Source organism: Notechis scutatus, chromosome 10 (assembly GCF_049901735.1).
Source record: "Notechis scutatus isolate UNSWTSFEM ecotype Mainland chromosome 10, rNotScu1.2, whole genome shotgun sequence".
In the NCBI taxonomy this organism is placed as follows: domain Eukaryota; kingdom Metazoa; phylum Chordata; class Lepidosauria; order Squamata; family Elapidae; genus Notechis; species Notechis scutatus.
This window is the reverse complement of record NC_142018.1, coordinates 14,511,992-14,526,559: the sequence shown is the minus strand read 5'-3', so window position 1 is coordinate 14,526,559 and position 14,568 is coordinate 14,511,992. Positions and strand designations below refer to the sequence as shown.

Here is a 14,568-nt window from a genome sequence, read left to right as displayed (position 1 = left end):
GAGATGTGGAACATTAGACTCAACAACATTATTCTCATAAAGTCAAGGACAAGTTACCCTGCACCTGGAGAGGAGTGTCTGGAGGAATGTCTCCAGTTGGGCACAATGGTTGATTGGACCATGTGATGGACTGGATGGGTTTTTGAATTTTCAATTGGGAAGGAAAAACCCTGGAACTCTCAGATTTGGGTTTTCCCAGATGTGCCAAATATGGCTTCTTTAATAAATTCTTACTTGGGTGAACTTTGTTTCTGAGTGCTGAATGAAATGGGGAGTTGCATTTGGACACTGACAATTGTTTTTCTTTGCTCAATAGGTCAAATATTTCCCACTTTTCAAAGAGGAAAAGAAGGACTGTCTTAAAATCCTAGAGCAGGTGTGTCAAACTCGTGGCCCGCAGACTGGATGCATCACGCGCTGGCCACGCCCGCCCCCGGTTTAGCGAAGGGGGAAAAAGTTGTGACACCTCACATGATGACAACGTGTCGTTGCGAGTTTGACACCACTGTCCTAGAGTACAGATAGAACTAGAATTTTGAGTTATTCATAAAAGGCTGGAATAATGTACTCTTTCTTGAAGCTATAGCTTGATTTCATAAGCCATTCTAAGTAGTGATGACAAATATATTAAAGGAAACACACAACAAAAAGTGAGTTATGACTGTTTTCACCCTTAGCAACCGTGGCAGCATTCCCCCCCTCCCCCGGGGGCATGTGATCAAAATTCAGATGCTTGGAAATTGTCTCATATTGATGACAGTTGCAACGTTCTGAGCTCACGTGATCAACCTTTGCGACCTTCTTATAAGTAAAGTCAATGGAGAAACCAGATCCATTTAATGACCGTATTATTAACTTCACAACTGCGGCAGTTCACTTAACAACCATGGCAAAAAAAAAAGTTGCAAACTGGGGAGAATTCACTGAACAAATGCTTCGCTGAACAACAGAAATCTTAGACTCAATTATGGTGGCACGTCCAGGATGTTATTGTGATGAGCTAAGATAACAGGCCCCTTGTTGGTGAAATTAATCCATTAGTACAGGGGTGCCAAACTCAAAGCCCGCGGGCTGGATCCAGCCTGTAGGGTGCTTAAATCTAGCCCACGGAGCCGGCCTGGAAATAGCAAAGGTCCCCACCTTTTAAGGTTTAATCACAATTCTGTTCCTTTACAGATAAAAGGCTGCTTTCCACTACTTAGCTCTGGCAAGAAAGAACCTTGCCAAGTTGTTTGTCAAGGCTGCCAAAAACCCAGAGATAAGAACTAACTTACAAAATTCTCCAAACATGAACTAAGATGTCCACCAGTTGAGTTTCAGAGATTCTTTGCTTTCTGCAAAAAACGCTTTTTTCAAACCTGGCTTTTATCCTCTTGAGGGAGGGGGCATACTCCCGAGTCGCCTGTGCTGCTATAATTGTTCTTTCCTCCGAGTAATCCTTCATGCACGTGCACTTGGCACAGGCTCCTCGGGAATCTCCTCGTCACTGCTGCCAGCCTCCACAATCTCTGAAGGCAGCAGTCCACTCCCTGATGATCCTGGCCCCTCATCAGAGTCCTCGCTCTCCTCAGCCGTCTGCACCTGCTGCCGGCTAACCCCAACACCTGTCTCTCCCCCACTCCCGTCCTGTCCCATCCCAGCCCACGGAGGGGAACTACAATGCTTATCCAGCCCTCGAAAAAATCCAGTTTCACACCCCTGCTTTAGTAGAAGCCTGTGACACAACAAAGCAAAAGAACGCATCCTGCAAATCCTAGGTTCTTCCTTTTATCCCACACCCTAGTCAGAATTCTAAGATTTAATCTGGACCTATTAGGTAGGTTTCCACACCCCATCTCCTTGTTTTGCTTCCTTCCTCTTTAAATTGGGTTCTTGCAGATGTTGTTCTCACCGGCTGCCTCTGGGTTTGTTGTAATTAACTGCCTCATAAGGAAGGGGTGGAAAAAGACATATGCTCCAGAATACGATGCTTGCCTTGAGGGACTATTCAAACTGCCTGGAATTATCAGGCCTGCTCAGCGACTTGCCGTCGCTTTTAGCACACAGAAGCCTACTGCCGGCAGCAAGCTTTAATCTGTTGAGTAACTATCAACAGTTGGTGTGCACCACAAAACAGTTCCCAACTTTACTACATTCATTTTTAATTTTATTGTTGATTCCTAAATAACAGCAGTAATTTAGAGAGAGGGAGGGAGGGAGAGAGAGAGAGGGGAAGCTAATATTTTAAACAGTCAATTTAAATCTACTGTTTCTATGTGTATTTTTTTTTTTTGCAGGTCTGTAATAATAATATGAATGTATTGGTGAGGAATACAGTAGGTTTACTTGTTTACCTGCTTATGATCAGCTACATAACTAAACCGACATCAAAGTTGTGATGGTAAAGATTTCTGTAAGCCAATGATACAAAGAGGTGGTATATGTCTACAAACCAGATTAATTCTCCTTACCAGCTTGTTACCTGTTCTGGCCCACCAGCAGACTCGGTGGGCCACAGACCTAGTGGCAGATTTGGATAGTGAGGATGTTGGGAAGGAACATGGGCCACTCCTGGAGTCGGGGGAAGGCTCTGACGAGGGCTCTGCGACGGAGGCAGAGATGGCGCCAGGGCCGTCTGGCAGTTATCAGCTGCCTTTGGAATCAGAGATCAGTGAGGCAGAAGAACAGCTGGAGCCTGTTCCCAGTGTGTGCATGTGCAGAGCTGCTAGGAGAAGGAACAGTTAAGGAACAAGGGTCAACTCGGGAGTAAGGGCACAGGTGAACAGTGAATGGCCCCTCCCATAGGGAATAAAGAGGAGTGAAAGGGGAGTGGTGTTTGCAGGAGACAATTAGTTCAGTTCATTAGGGTGAAGATCTGTTCCTGACTTCTTGCCAAGTAATTTCTGCTGCAACGTGGTGTTTGGAAGATAGTGGCCTGGCAACTCTCCAAGCCTGATAAAGGTCTGTAGTTGTGAAATCTCATGAAAGACTGTTTGCTGGAGAGGAATTAACTTTAACCTAAATAAAAGGGGTTTTATTGGGACAAGGAGTCTGCTTCATGATCTTGGGAAGCCTAGGTCAAAACATTACCATTCTGCTAGTGCAAGGATCTTCAAACTTGACTGCTTTAAGACTTGTGGACTTCAACTCCCAGAATTCCTGAGTTAACATGACTGAAGGAGGAATTCTGGGAGTTGAAGCTCACGAGTCTTAAAGCTGTCAAGTTTGAGACCCTGTTTTAGTGTATTGAAAGCCTAAGGGTGACCTGGATGATTAAAAATCTTGTTTGTCTGTCTGTTATCACCCACTTGTAAATTTAAATTCTGTTTACTAATATGTTAGCACAGTGTCTTGTTTCTACTTTATGCACATACCTATTTTCTACAAAGAAAGATAGTTATGTTTATGGATGAAGTGTTTACATTCAGTACATTTTATATGAGGTTAGATGTTACAGAACACAAATGCTACTCCACTTTCAGAATGGTTAGTTGAAAAGTAATGCCTAATCTATTTCTCTGTTTGCCATTCCCAAATTATGTTTTTAGGTATGAATAATGGATGAATGAATGAATGAATGAATGAATGAATGAATGAGATCAGTACTAGAAAAGGATAAAATGTTAGGTAACAGTAAATTTAAATTTACTATTTACAATATTAGTTTTAAATGCAGACTTTGTAGGAGAATTCAGGGACGTGGTGGCTCAGTGGCTAAGACACTGAGCTTCTTGATCAGAAAGGTCTGCAGTTCAGTGGTTCAAATCCCTAACACCGCATAACGGAGTGAGCTCTCATTCCTTGTGCCAGCTTCTGCCAACCTAGCAGTTCAAAAGCATGTACAAAAAATGCAAATAGAAAAATAGGAACCACTTTGGTGGAAAGAGAACAGCATTCCGTTTGCCTTTGGCGTTTAGTCCTGCTGGCCACATGACCACGGAGACGTCTTCAGACAGCGCTGGCTCTTTGGCTTTGTAACGGAGATGAGCACTGCCCCCTAGAGCCGGAAATGACTAGCACGTATGTGCGAGGGGAACCTTTACCTTACCTTGTAGGAGAAATAAAGATTGTCTAATTAGATATAATAAAGGATTTTAGAGATGATGCACCATCCTAGATTGATTGAAAAGGTTTGTCACTAGTGGCACTTCGGGCATTAGCAAAAGCATGGAAAACTCTGTTGTTGTTTTTTCAGAATTAGAAGAAGGTTAACCATCAGTCTTCTGAAAGCAAGAGCTTTCAGCATGAAAACAAGAACATAAACTGAATATGCATTTGGGTCTTCCATTTTTCTCTCATAGGTGAACTTCCAAAGAAATGTTCTCTTTCAATAAGTTATTTTCATGCTATTAGTACACATCAAGAAGAAAGGAAAGTATAAAGGTAGCTAGGTGGATTTTACAGGTTCAGACCTTTTCCAGTTCCTTTCTCCTTTTTTGTTGCTATAGATTAACATGAAAACATTTTCTGCCTTTGAGACTTGCTATTTAGAAAGAAAAACAAAGTTACGTGGTGCCCTTGAATTGCTTATTTAACTGTCTTTCTTCTGCTACTATGGAATTGTATCCGAGAATTACTTCCTTGTATTTCAAGTAAACTTTGAATGGTAATTTGATCTCCTTTGTAGGAATTTTTTTTCACCTTCACCTCAGCTTCACACTTCATGGACTGTATGATCTTTATTTGAAGAGGAAACATTTTCTATAGGTTAGAGGCTGGCAACACAACTAATAACCCTTTTAAAAAAAAACAGTTAAAATGGGCCACGGCATGAAAGAATAACCCTGCGTTGAAATCACACTGGGTTTCAAGGATACTGATATCAAGACATCACATTCTTTCCATTTTTTTCAAACAAAACACGGTGTTGTATTAGACACTTTTCTTCAATATATTTTGTAGAATTTTGTACTCTCCAAAGACTCAGAGGTGAACCTGAACGCGATCAACGTCTTTAAAAATATTGTATTTATTTATTTATTTTTGTCAAAAGCTTACAATATAACAGAAACAAGAATAAACATAAGATTAAATGCAAGAAATAGGAACTAATAATTGGGGACAATAGGACAGGAATGGTAGGCATGATTGTGCGCTTATGCACGCCCCTTACAGACCTCTTAGGAATGGGGTGAGGTCAGTAGAGGTTAGTTTGAGGGTAAAGGAGTGGGGGTTTGAGCAGGTGACAACAGAATCAGGTGGTGAGTTCCAGACATTGACCACTCTGTTGCTGAAATCATACTTCCTGAAATCGAGTTTGGAGTGATTTACATTAAGTTTATATCTATTGTGTGCTCTTGGGTTGTTGTTGTTAAAGCTGACATATTCATTAACTGGTAAGACATTGTAACATATGATTTTATGTACTATGCTTAAGTCCAATCTTAGTTGGCGTAGTTCAAGGTTGTCTAAGCCTAGAATCTCAAGTCTGGTGCTGTAGGGTATTCTGTTGTGAGCAGAGGAGTGTAGTACTCTTCTGGTAAAATACTTCTGGACTCGCTCAATTGTATTCATGTCTGATATACAGTGTGGATTCCAGAAAGCAGAGCTGAATTCAAGTATTGGTCTAGCAAAGGTTTTGAATGCCCTTGTTTGCAAAACAGTTTACCAGAGGAGAAGCTTCGTAAAATTAAATTTACAACTCTTAAAGCCTTTTTGGCAATACTGTTGCAAATAGGGAATATTGCTTTGTTGTTCCAGTTTCCACTTTGTGTACTGGGCACAGTTTACAAACAATGTTAACAATTTGTAGAAGTACTTCTAGATACCTGTATAATGCTTAGAAGAAGAAAAATAATATGGATATTCCTAGAATCTAGTGAATACACAATTCCCTTTCACGAATCTGAAGTGAAATTCTCACAGATAAATGTCTGGCCATTACTTTCGTTTTATTATTCGTTCCTGGGCTATTTAAAAAACAACAACTCAAAAGACAAGGAATTGGAACTATTTCACCTTCCAAGCTGTTGATGGGGCTCGTTGCTTGTGTGACTGTGTGGTCTTCCAAGGAATTTTTCTTTTTCTTGTAGAAAGCGACCTTAAAAATATCTTAAGTCTCAGTCAAATACATCTTTGGTGCTCACCTTAAACCTTTCAGTTTTAGCGCTTCTGAGCGAACGCCTTTGATCCAATTTGTGTTAAAATAATAACACAAGCAACTTCTGTACTGAGTGTCTTCCTCCCAACTCATAAAATCGCCAGAATTAGAATGAATAATAGAATAGAATAGAATAGAATAGAATAGAATAGAATAGAATAGAATAGAATAGAATAGAAAACAGAGTTGGAAGGGACCTTGGAGGTCTTCTAGTCTAACCATCTGCTTAGGCAGGAAACCCTATACAATTTCAGACACATGGTTGTCCAATCTCTTCTTAAAATCTCTTCTTTCAGTGTTGGAGAATTCACAACTTCTGAAGGCAAGTTGTTCCACTAGTTAATTGTTCTCACCGACAGGAAATTCCAGTTTGCTTCTCTCCTTGATGAGTTTCCACCCATTGCTTCTTCTCCTGCCCTAAGGTGCTTTGGAGAATAGCTTGACTCCCTCTTCTTTGGGGCAGCCCCTGAGAGATTGGAACCCTGCTATCATGTCACCCCTAGTCCTTATTTTCCTAAAACTAGACATATCCAGTTCCAGCAACTGTTCTTTATATGTTTTAGCTTCCAGTCCCTTAACCATCTTTGTTGCTCATCTTTGCAGTCTTTCTAGAGTCTCAACATCTTTTTTTTCATCATGGTGACCAAAACTGGGTGCAGTATTATATAAGGCCTAACCAAGGCATTATATAATTCTATAAGCAAAGACAGAAGAGACAGTTCAAGGCTGCGGGTTGGAAAGGGAGCTTAAAATTCCGTATTACTGCAGAGGGATGTGTTTTTCCCTGCTTTTTCCCCCCACATTGCTGCTTCCATGCTCTTTATCTGCCAGTTAGAGAGTTTTATCAACAATAATTTGGCTTGCCAAGAATCATAATCCTTTATGACATCCCTCAGAAGTTCCGTGTCAGGCCTGATGCTTCTGTGCATCGTTCAGTGCAAACTGGGTCTGTTGTTATTATTGTTAGTTTTGCTTCACACCACCCACCGGGAAACATGGAAACTCGTAGCTTGCTGATTGCTTTGGTCCCCGTTTCTGAAAAGGACTTGCTTGTTTATTTCTGTTTGGTTGAAACAATTGATTCCTTGGGGGATGAGTTTCATAAGAATTCATAAGAATTGAATGGCTGGATGGATCCTTCCATGTACACACGGACCTTTTTTTTTTGGCAGTATTAGACAAATATCTGCTTAGCTATTTTAAATTCCGGTTTTCTGTTAAACTTTCTGTGAGTTAAGAATTTATTGAGGCAATGACTGGCAAAACCAGAGAGACATTCCCTTATCTTGTATAGGTAGTCAGATTAGCAGCATTTGGGAGGGATCTTGTAGGTCATCTAGTCCAACCCCCCCACCCAAGCAGGAGACCACACACCATTTCTGACAAATAGTCCTCGACCTACGACCACAATTGAGCCCACAATTTCTGTCATTAAAATGAGATATTTGTTCGGTTAGTTTGGTCCCATTTTACGACCTTCCTTTTTCCACCATGGTTAAGTGAATCAGTGCAGTTGTTCAGTTAGTAACTCAATTGTAGAGTGAATCTGGATTCTCTATTCACGTTCCTTGTCAGAAGATCGCAAAAGCGGATTATGTGACGCCGGGACACTACAACCGTCCTAAATATGAGTCAGTGGCCAAGCATCTGAATTCTGATAACATGACCATGGGGGTGCTGCAACCATCATAAGTGTGAAAAACAGTCATAAGTCACTTTTTGCAGTGTTGTTCAGAGGTGGTATTCAGCAGGTTCTGACCAGTTCTGGAGACCCAGTAGCGGAAATTTTGAGTAGTTCAGAGAACTAGCAAATACCGCCCTGTCCCCATCTATTCTCTGCCTCCCATTGAGTCCCAGCTGATCGGCTGGGTCTTCTTTTGTTGCCCTGCACAGGAGAACGGAGCTGGAAAGCAGGTTAGTGGGGTGGGGAGGGAATGGGGATTTTGCAGTAACCTTCCCCTGCCATGCCCACCAAGCAAAATAACAAAGTCAACTTAGGTAGAATGAATCCTAGCAGAAAACAAGAGGACTGTTACATTTGAAGTCCCATTTGAAGACCTTGTGTTATCATGTAACTTGCTTTAAAAATCTAATTTCTCAAGCAAAAGATTCATTTCTTCCTTCAGTTAAGTCAGATGAGGTTTCAGATAGACTTTACATTGAAAATTTTTAAAAAAGTCTAAAAAGAAACTTTTTCACCCTTTGACTTATCAGCAGATCCTAAAAATCTGTGTTGTTTTAATTCCATTTCCCCTTCATCCAATTACTTTGTTGTTTTTTTAGATGAGTCAGTAACTTCAGTATCTTAGACATATAGTTCATTTATTATTATTATTATTCTCTGCATGACAAATCTGCCCAAAAGTTGTTGGTTTTTTTTTCTCCCTTTCATTTGTTTTTCGTTTAATCCTTTTTCTCCTGGCGCCTTATTAGAAAGTGAAAAAATACCATTTTATTATGTATACTTTAATCATCTCTTTTATTGTTAACCTGCAGAAATCAATTGCCACAACAGACATAGCTAACTTGATCTGCTTAATGCAATTTACTGTTTCCTTTTTTTTCCAGCATCTGTAATTTGTACTATTTGTAGTTATAGTTGATTTTTTTGACAGACAGATAGGAGACAGACAGACAACCATCATGGACACACAGACACAGAACTCTTGAAAGCTCTGACTGGCAGAATTGTAACTGTCTATTCTTATCCTAAAGCATAGAACCAAAAGCTAATCTTCTCATTAACATGCTTCAATTAACAGTTAATCAGCATCTTCCAGCATGAATCTTCTACCCGAACCAGAAAAATAGAGTCCTGTTTCTGCTGCTGTAGAAAAATTGAACAAAATTGCATAGACTTTATGCTGTCAACCCCCCAAAAAATCATTTTCTCAAGATTTATCAAAGTAAACTGAATATCAGCAAACGTATTAACAAGCTAACTTAAGGGTTTCTTTTACTTTACTTTTTCCCCCACCAAAGATTTTTGTATATGATGTGTAAAATTTATTATATATTCACTCTAATGGATTTTCTTTTTTTCTTTTCCTGGGGGGACGGGGAAATCAGTATTTATTATGGATTTATTCAATTAATAGTGCATCTTTAATATCTGCAGAAAAGGAGGTGTTGCTTTAGAAAAGGAGCACTTGCTATCACCTGGTTATGCTAAAGAACAAAATGGACGAATGAAAAAAAAAAAAACATCCTTTTCTCACCCCTTATCTTTAATAATAATAGAAACTAGCCGTTTCTATAACAACAACAAGCCAAGTCTATAACAAACAAGGTTCCTCTCAATTTTCTCTGCATAAACCACTCCTGTGTTTGCTATGTTTAATACAGGAAGCGTTGAAGGAAAACCATAAAAGAAGAGAAATGGAGGAAAAGACTAAGAGAGCCAAACTTGCCAAAGAAAAAGCAGAACGTGAGAAGTTGGAACGGCAGAAGAAGAAAAAGCAGTTGATTGACATGAATAAAGGTAAGGCGATGTGGATGGAGCAAGATTTAATAGCTCAGTAAATTTGGCCTTCAGGAAGGGTATCGAAACTTGGTTCTGCTGGTTGGCCTGGGCCCGAGGGGCCACTGACCTCTGGAGGTGGATGACATGGTAAGAAGATTTCATCCCTGTACTATCCACCTCCTTGGTTCCAGTTTATTTGTTAATTTAGTACATTTTATTTATTAATTTTCTTCAATTGGCATATATAGTTTTTCATTAATTTATAATATGACATATAAAAAGAATACAAAAGCAAATATTAAGGAAATTAGGAAAGGAGAAAAGGAAGTGGATAGTGGGGAAAAGCAAGGGAAAATAAAGGCATTGACTTCCAACTCCTTTGATGCAGTAAAATAAGGCATTTAGATCTACCCTCAACTTTTTAACTTTTTCATAATAATAAAAACTGTCCGTTTCTATAACAACAAATTTATTTAATAGGTAAAACCCAAAATCAAAGTTTATTTTTTTTTCTACCTCAAGCACAAAGTCCAGAAGTGGTTTAATTTTATTAAATTAATTAAAAAACCTTAAGAAAGAAATGTTAATTTTATTTAATAAGAAAATGTATGCGATCGCCCAACACTCTCGGTGACTCTGGGCAGGGTTACAAGGATCACCACACCAATACAAAAACCAATAACCCCTTCCTCCCCTTGGTGACCAATGAGCCATTTGATGGGCTCCATCCCATCCTGAGGTGTCCAGGCCCATTAGCAAAGCTAAGTCTTCAGGCCCTTACAAAAAGTGTCAGAGTGTGGCCCAATCTTATCTCTCTGGGGATGATGTTCCCTGGGGACATATACAGTGGAGCCTCCGGTCACGACCGTAATCCGTTCCCAGATTCCTGTCATGACCCGATTTGGTCGTGTCCGGAAGCATGACCGACTGCACATGCGTACAATTAAAAAAATGTCGCCGAAGGGGAAATCGGTGCGGAAAGGGAATATTTTCGCACCTATTTTGTTCACCACCCAGTTTTTGAATCGTGACCTGATTCAAAAAGCAGGTGGATTTTGTGTTCGCCCCCCCAATTTGGTTGCGAACAGAAGTCTGTTAATATGTTCACTAAAAGCATAAAAAAATATGTTCACATAAAAGCATGAAAAGCATTTTCAATAAAAGCACTGTGAATCAGAATACAAGTCTAAGTGCAGTTCCTTCCTTCCTTCCTTCCTTCCTCCCTCCCTCCCTCCCTCCCTCCCTCCCTTTCTTCCTTCCTTCTTCCTTTCCTTCCTTCCCAGTGGTTAGAATGCAGTGTTGCAGGATAATTCTGCCCACTGTCAGCAGTTCAATCTTGACTGGCTCAAGGTTGACTCAGCCTTCTATCCTTTTGAGGTGGGTAAAATGAGGACCCAGATTGTTGGGGGCAAGAGGCTGACTCTGTAAACCGCTTAGAGAGGGCTGTAAAAGCACTGTGAATCAGAATGTAAGTCTAAGTGCAGTTGCTATTAGGAGCCCTGGTGGCACAGTGGTTCGAATGCAGTATTGCAGGCTAACTTTGCCCATAGCTTGGAGTTCGATCCTAACCGGCTCAAAGTTGACTCAGTGGGGTAAAATGAGGACCCAGATTGTTGGGGGAGGTAATAGGTTGACTCTGTAAACCACTTAAAGAGGGATGTAAAGCACTGTGAAGAGGTATATAGGTCTAAGTGCTATTGCTAATTCAGATCACAAGACAACTGGGTTTTTTTCCCCGCTCCACTTTGAATTATGGCAAGAGTATAAGAAATGTAAATTGCTCTTACGTACCTGGTAAATACAAATCCGCATTCAGTCCAATATGAATTTATAATCTTATGCATAACTAAGCCTATCTAACTATTCAGTTATGAAATTTCTTACGAGGTACATAAGTACGTAGAATGAAACCAGGGCCACCCACATAATAGCAACAGGCTTTAATGCAATAAATGTATTAGAAAACATTTTGATGCAAATATTACTTAATCAGAAACAATTTACATCTTCATTATCACTGATTACCATGGAAATTAAAATCACCTGTAAACTTAGTGGCATAAGAATAAAAGGAAGAATGAGCTGCCTCACTTACAATTAGTGTTGAATTAATTGTTTTGAAAGGTATATTAACATTCCCTTAATACAGATGAACATAATAGGGTGAGTTTATTATTGGGGATTGACGGCTATCTGGCATGTCAAGGAATTTCGCCTCGGAAAACACATTAGCATCCAAATAGCTAAATCCTAAGCCCATGTCTATTAATATTCAAAATTGCATTATGTGAATAGCTTCATTGTACTTCGTGCAGCAGAGTTAATTCTGTTCTCCTGATTAACAATCCAGGGGTAAAGAGACCCAATTGCTGTTAAAACGGATGAATCCATCGGTTTTAACTTCCCTTGACAGAACTAGGTAACTAATGCAGCTCTGAAATGTATGAAGTGTGGTTACAAGACTCTTTTATCTGACATCTAAATGCCTTTATCCTACACCAAAACCATCTGGTTTATAACAGTCCAGTGACCACATGTTTGGACATCCTTTGATTTCATTGATCATGATAATTGATTACAAGAGGGGGGGAAAAAGTCTTGAAACATCACGAGGACAGATGATTTTTTGATAGGGTGTTAAAACATGATTTCTGAAGGTAAGGTCACTCTGATCTGGATGGATGAAGGAACCATTCCATGCCACCACCATAGAGTCATTAAGATACCGAAGGATCTTGACAATACTTGAACATTGGGCGCTATCTAACAAACTGAAATTCAGTGGTGAAGAAAGTAAGGCTCTACATTTAGGCAAGAAAAGCAAAAGGCACAGATCCAGTATAGATGATACCTTGCTCAATAGTAGTAACTGTGAGAGGGATCTTGGAGTCCTAGTGGACAACCATTTAAATATGAGCCAGCCGTGTGCAGCAGATGCCAGAAAAGCCAACACAGTTCTAGGCTGCATAAACAGAGGGAGAGAATCAAGATCACATGAAGTGTTAATACCACTTTATAAGGATTTGGTAAAGTCACACTTGGAATACAGCATCCAGTTTTGGTCACCACAATGTAAAACAGATGTTGAGATTCTAGAAAGAGTGCAGAGAAGAGCAACAAAGATGATAAGGGGACTGGAGGCTAAAACATACAATGAACGGTTGCAGGAACTGGGCATGGCTGGTCTAGTAAAGAGAAGGACCAGGGGAGACATGATAGAGGTCTTCCAATATTTGAGGGGCTGCCACAGGGAGGAAGGGGTCAAGCTATTCTCCAAAGCACCTGAGGGCAGAACAAGAAGCAATGGGTGGAAACTAATCAAGGAGAGAAGCAACCTAGAATTAAGGAGAAATTTCCTGACAGTGAGAACAATTAATTGGTGGAACAACTTGCCTCCAGAAGTTGTAAATGCTCCAACACTGGAAGTTTTTAAGAAGAGATTGGATAACAATTTGACTGAAGTAATGTAATGTTTCCTGCCTAAGCTGGGGGTTAGACTAGAAGACCTCCAAAGTCCCTTCCAACTCTGTTATTTTGATCTCAGCTATCTTCATAAGACCAGGGCACAGTCTGAGCCTTTTTACTGAGTAGTGTGCCATACAAATATTGTTCATCTTGCTTTGTGCTCCACACACTGTGATCTTGTGAACGCTCTTCCCTTACGCAAAGTCCTTGAGATAATTGCTGTCTTCCTATATAATAAATTCTGTCTCTGTTCAACACCTTTTACTCCATACCTGTTTGTCTCCCACCTGTGAGGAACAAGTAGGGCTCAAAGTACTTAAAGGGACAAGGTCAGGATATAGAAACATTATAAAACATTGCTGCATATATCAAGGTTGTGGTCAAACCATCAAAAAGGAGAAAACACGTATTCAGTTCAGCGATGCACACGGATAATAAATGAGTTTAGGAGCACAGTGAGAAATCCACCAGGTGAGCATTGAAGCATATATAATAAGCATAGAAGCAGTAGATTGAGCATTGTCAGTGGAAGGCAGTAGAGACCACAATTGAGCCAAAAAGGTATGTTGTTAAGCAATGAGTTATGTAGAACAGAACATAGAATAATAGAGTTGGAAGGAACTTCGGAGGTCTTCTAATCCAACCCTTCGCTCAAGCAGGCAATCCTATATCATTTCAGACAAATGGATGTCCAGTGTCTTTAAAAGCCTCCAGTGATGGAACACCCACAACCTCTGAAGCCTATTCCATTGGTTAATTTCTCTCATCTTAGTTCTAGGTTGCTTCCCTCCTTGGTTAGTTTCCAACCATTGCTTCCTTTTGCCTTTTGGTGCTTTGAAAATAGTTTGACCTATTGTAGGCTCAAACTATTGTAGGAGCCCCTCAGATATTGGATCAGAGCTATCATGTCCCCACTAGCCTTCTTTTCATTCGACTAGACATGCCCAATTCCTGTAACTGTCCTTCATACATATTAGCCTCCAGCCCCCTGATCATTCTTGTTGCTCTTCTCTGCACTCTTTCCTAAGTGTAAACATCTTTTTTTTTGTATTGTAGTGATGAGAACGGGATGCAGTATACCAAGTGTGGTACTAAAACTTCACATGATCTTGATTCTATCTCTCTACTAATGCAGCCTAGGATTGCATTGGCTTTTTGAGCTGCTGCTTCACACTGTTGGCTCATGTTATAAAATATATATCATGTACACAGTATATATTCTTTTATTCTCTCTCTCTCTCTCTCCCCCTCTCTCCCTCCCTCCTTCTTTCTCTCTTTCTCTACACACACACACACACACACACACACACACACACACACAATTCAGTTTTATTTAAGGGAAAAATAATGATGTCTGGTGCCACTCATTTCTTTGCCATGGGTGAAGCAAGAGAGGAGAATTATACATATTTCCCATCTATATATAAATCACTGAGTTCATTTCCTCATGGTACTGCATTCTTAAAAGCCACAGCATCTCTCTCAAACTGCGTTCATATGGTTAATTCTGCCAGATAGATATGACTACTTCTCGAATTGTTTTACAGATAATTCGGAAAAA

At 40.0% G+C, this 14,568-nt stretch overlaps 1 protein-coding gene across 5 annotated transcripts in view; it reads left to right on the top strand.

Annotated features, from left to right (window-relative positions):
- The window catches only part of DIAPH2 (diaphanous related formin 2), a 285,202-nt gene that overhangs the window by 181,006 nt on the left and 89,628 nt on the right, over nt 1–14,568 (top strand). For 4 of the 5 annotated variants that reach the window (XR_015750725.1, XR_015750726.1, XR_015750723.1 and 1 more), the window contains one exon: nt 9,425–9,499. Coding sequence is in view for 1 of the 5 variants with exons in the window: in XM_087972139.1 (XP_087828265.1) it covers nt 9,425–9,560 (136 nt within the window). In the remaining 4 variants the exon portion in view is untranslated. Of the gene's footprint in view, nt 1–9,424; nt 9,561–14,568 lie in introns of those variants that run through there. The other variant, XM_087972139.1, reaches the window with a different exon arrangement.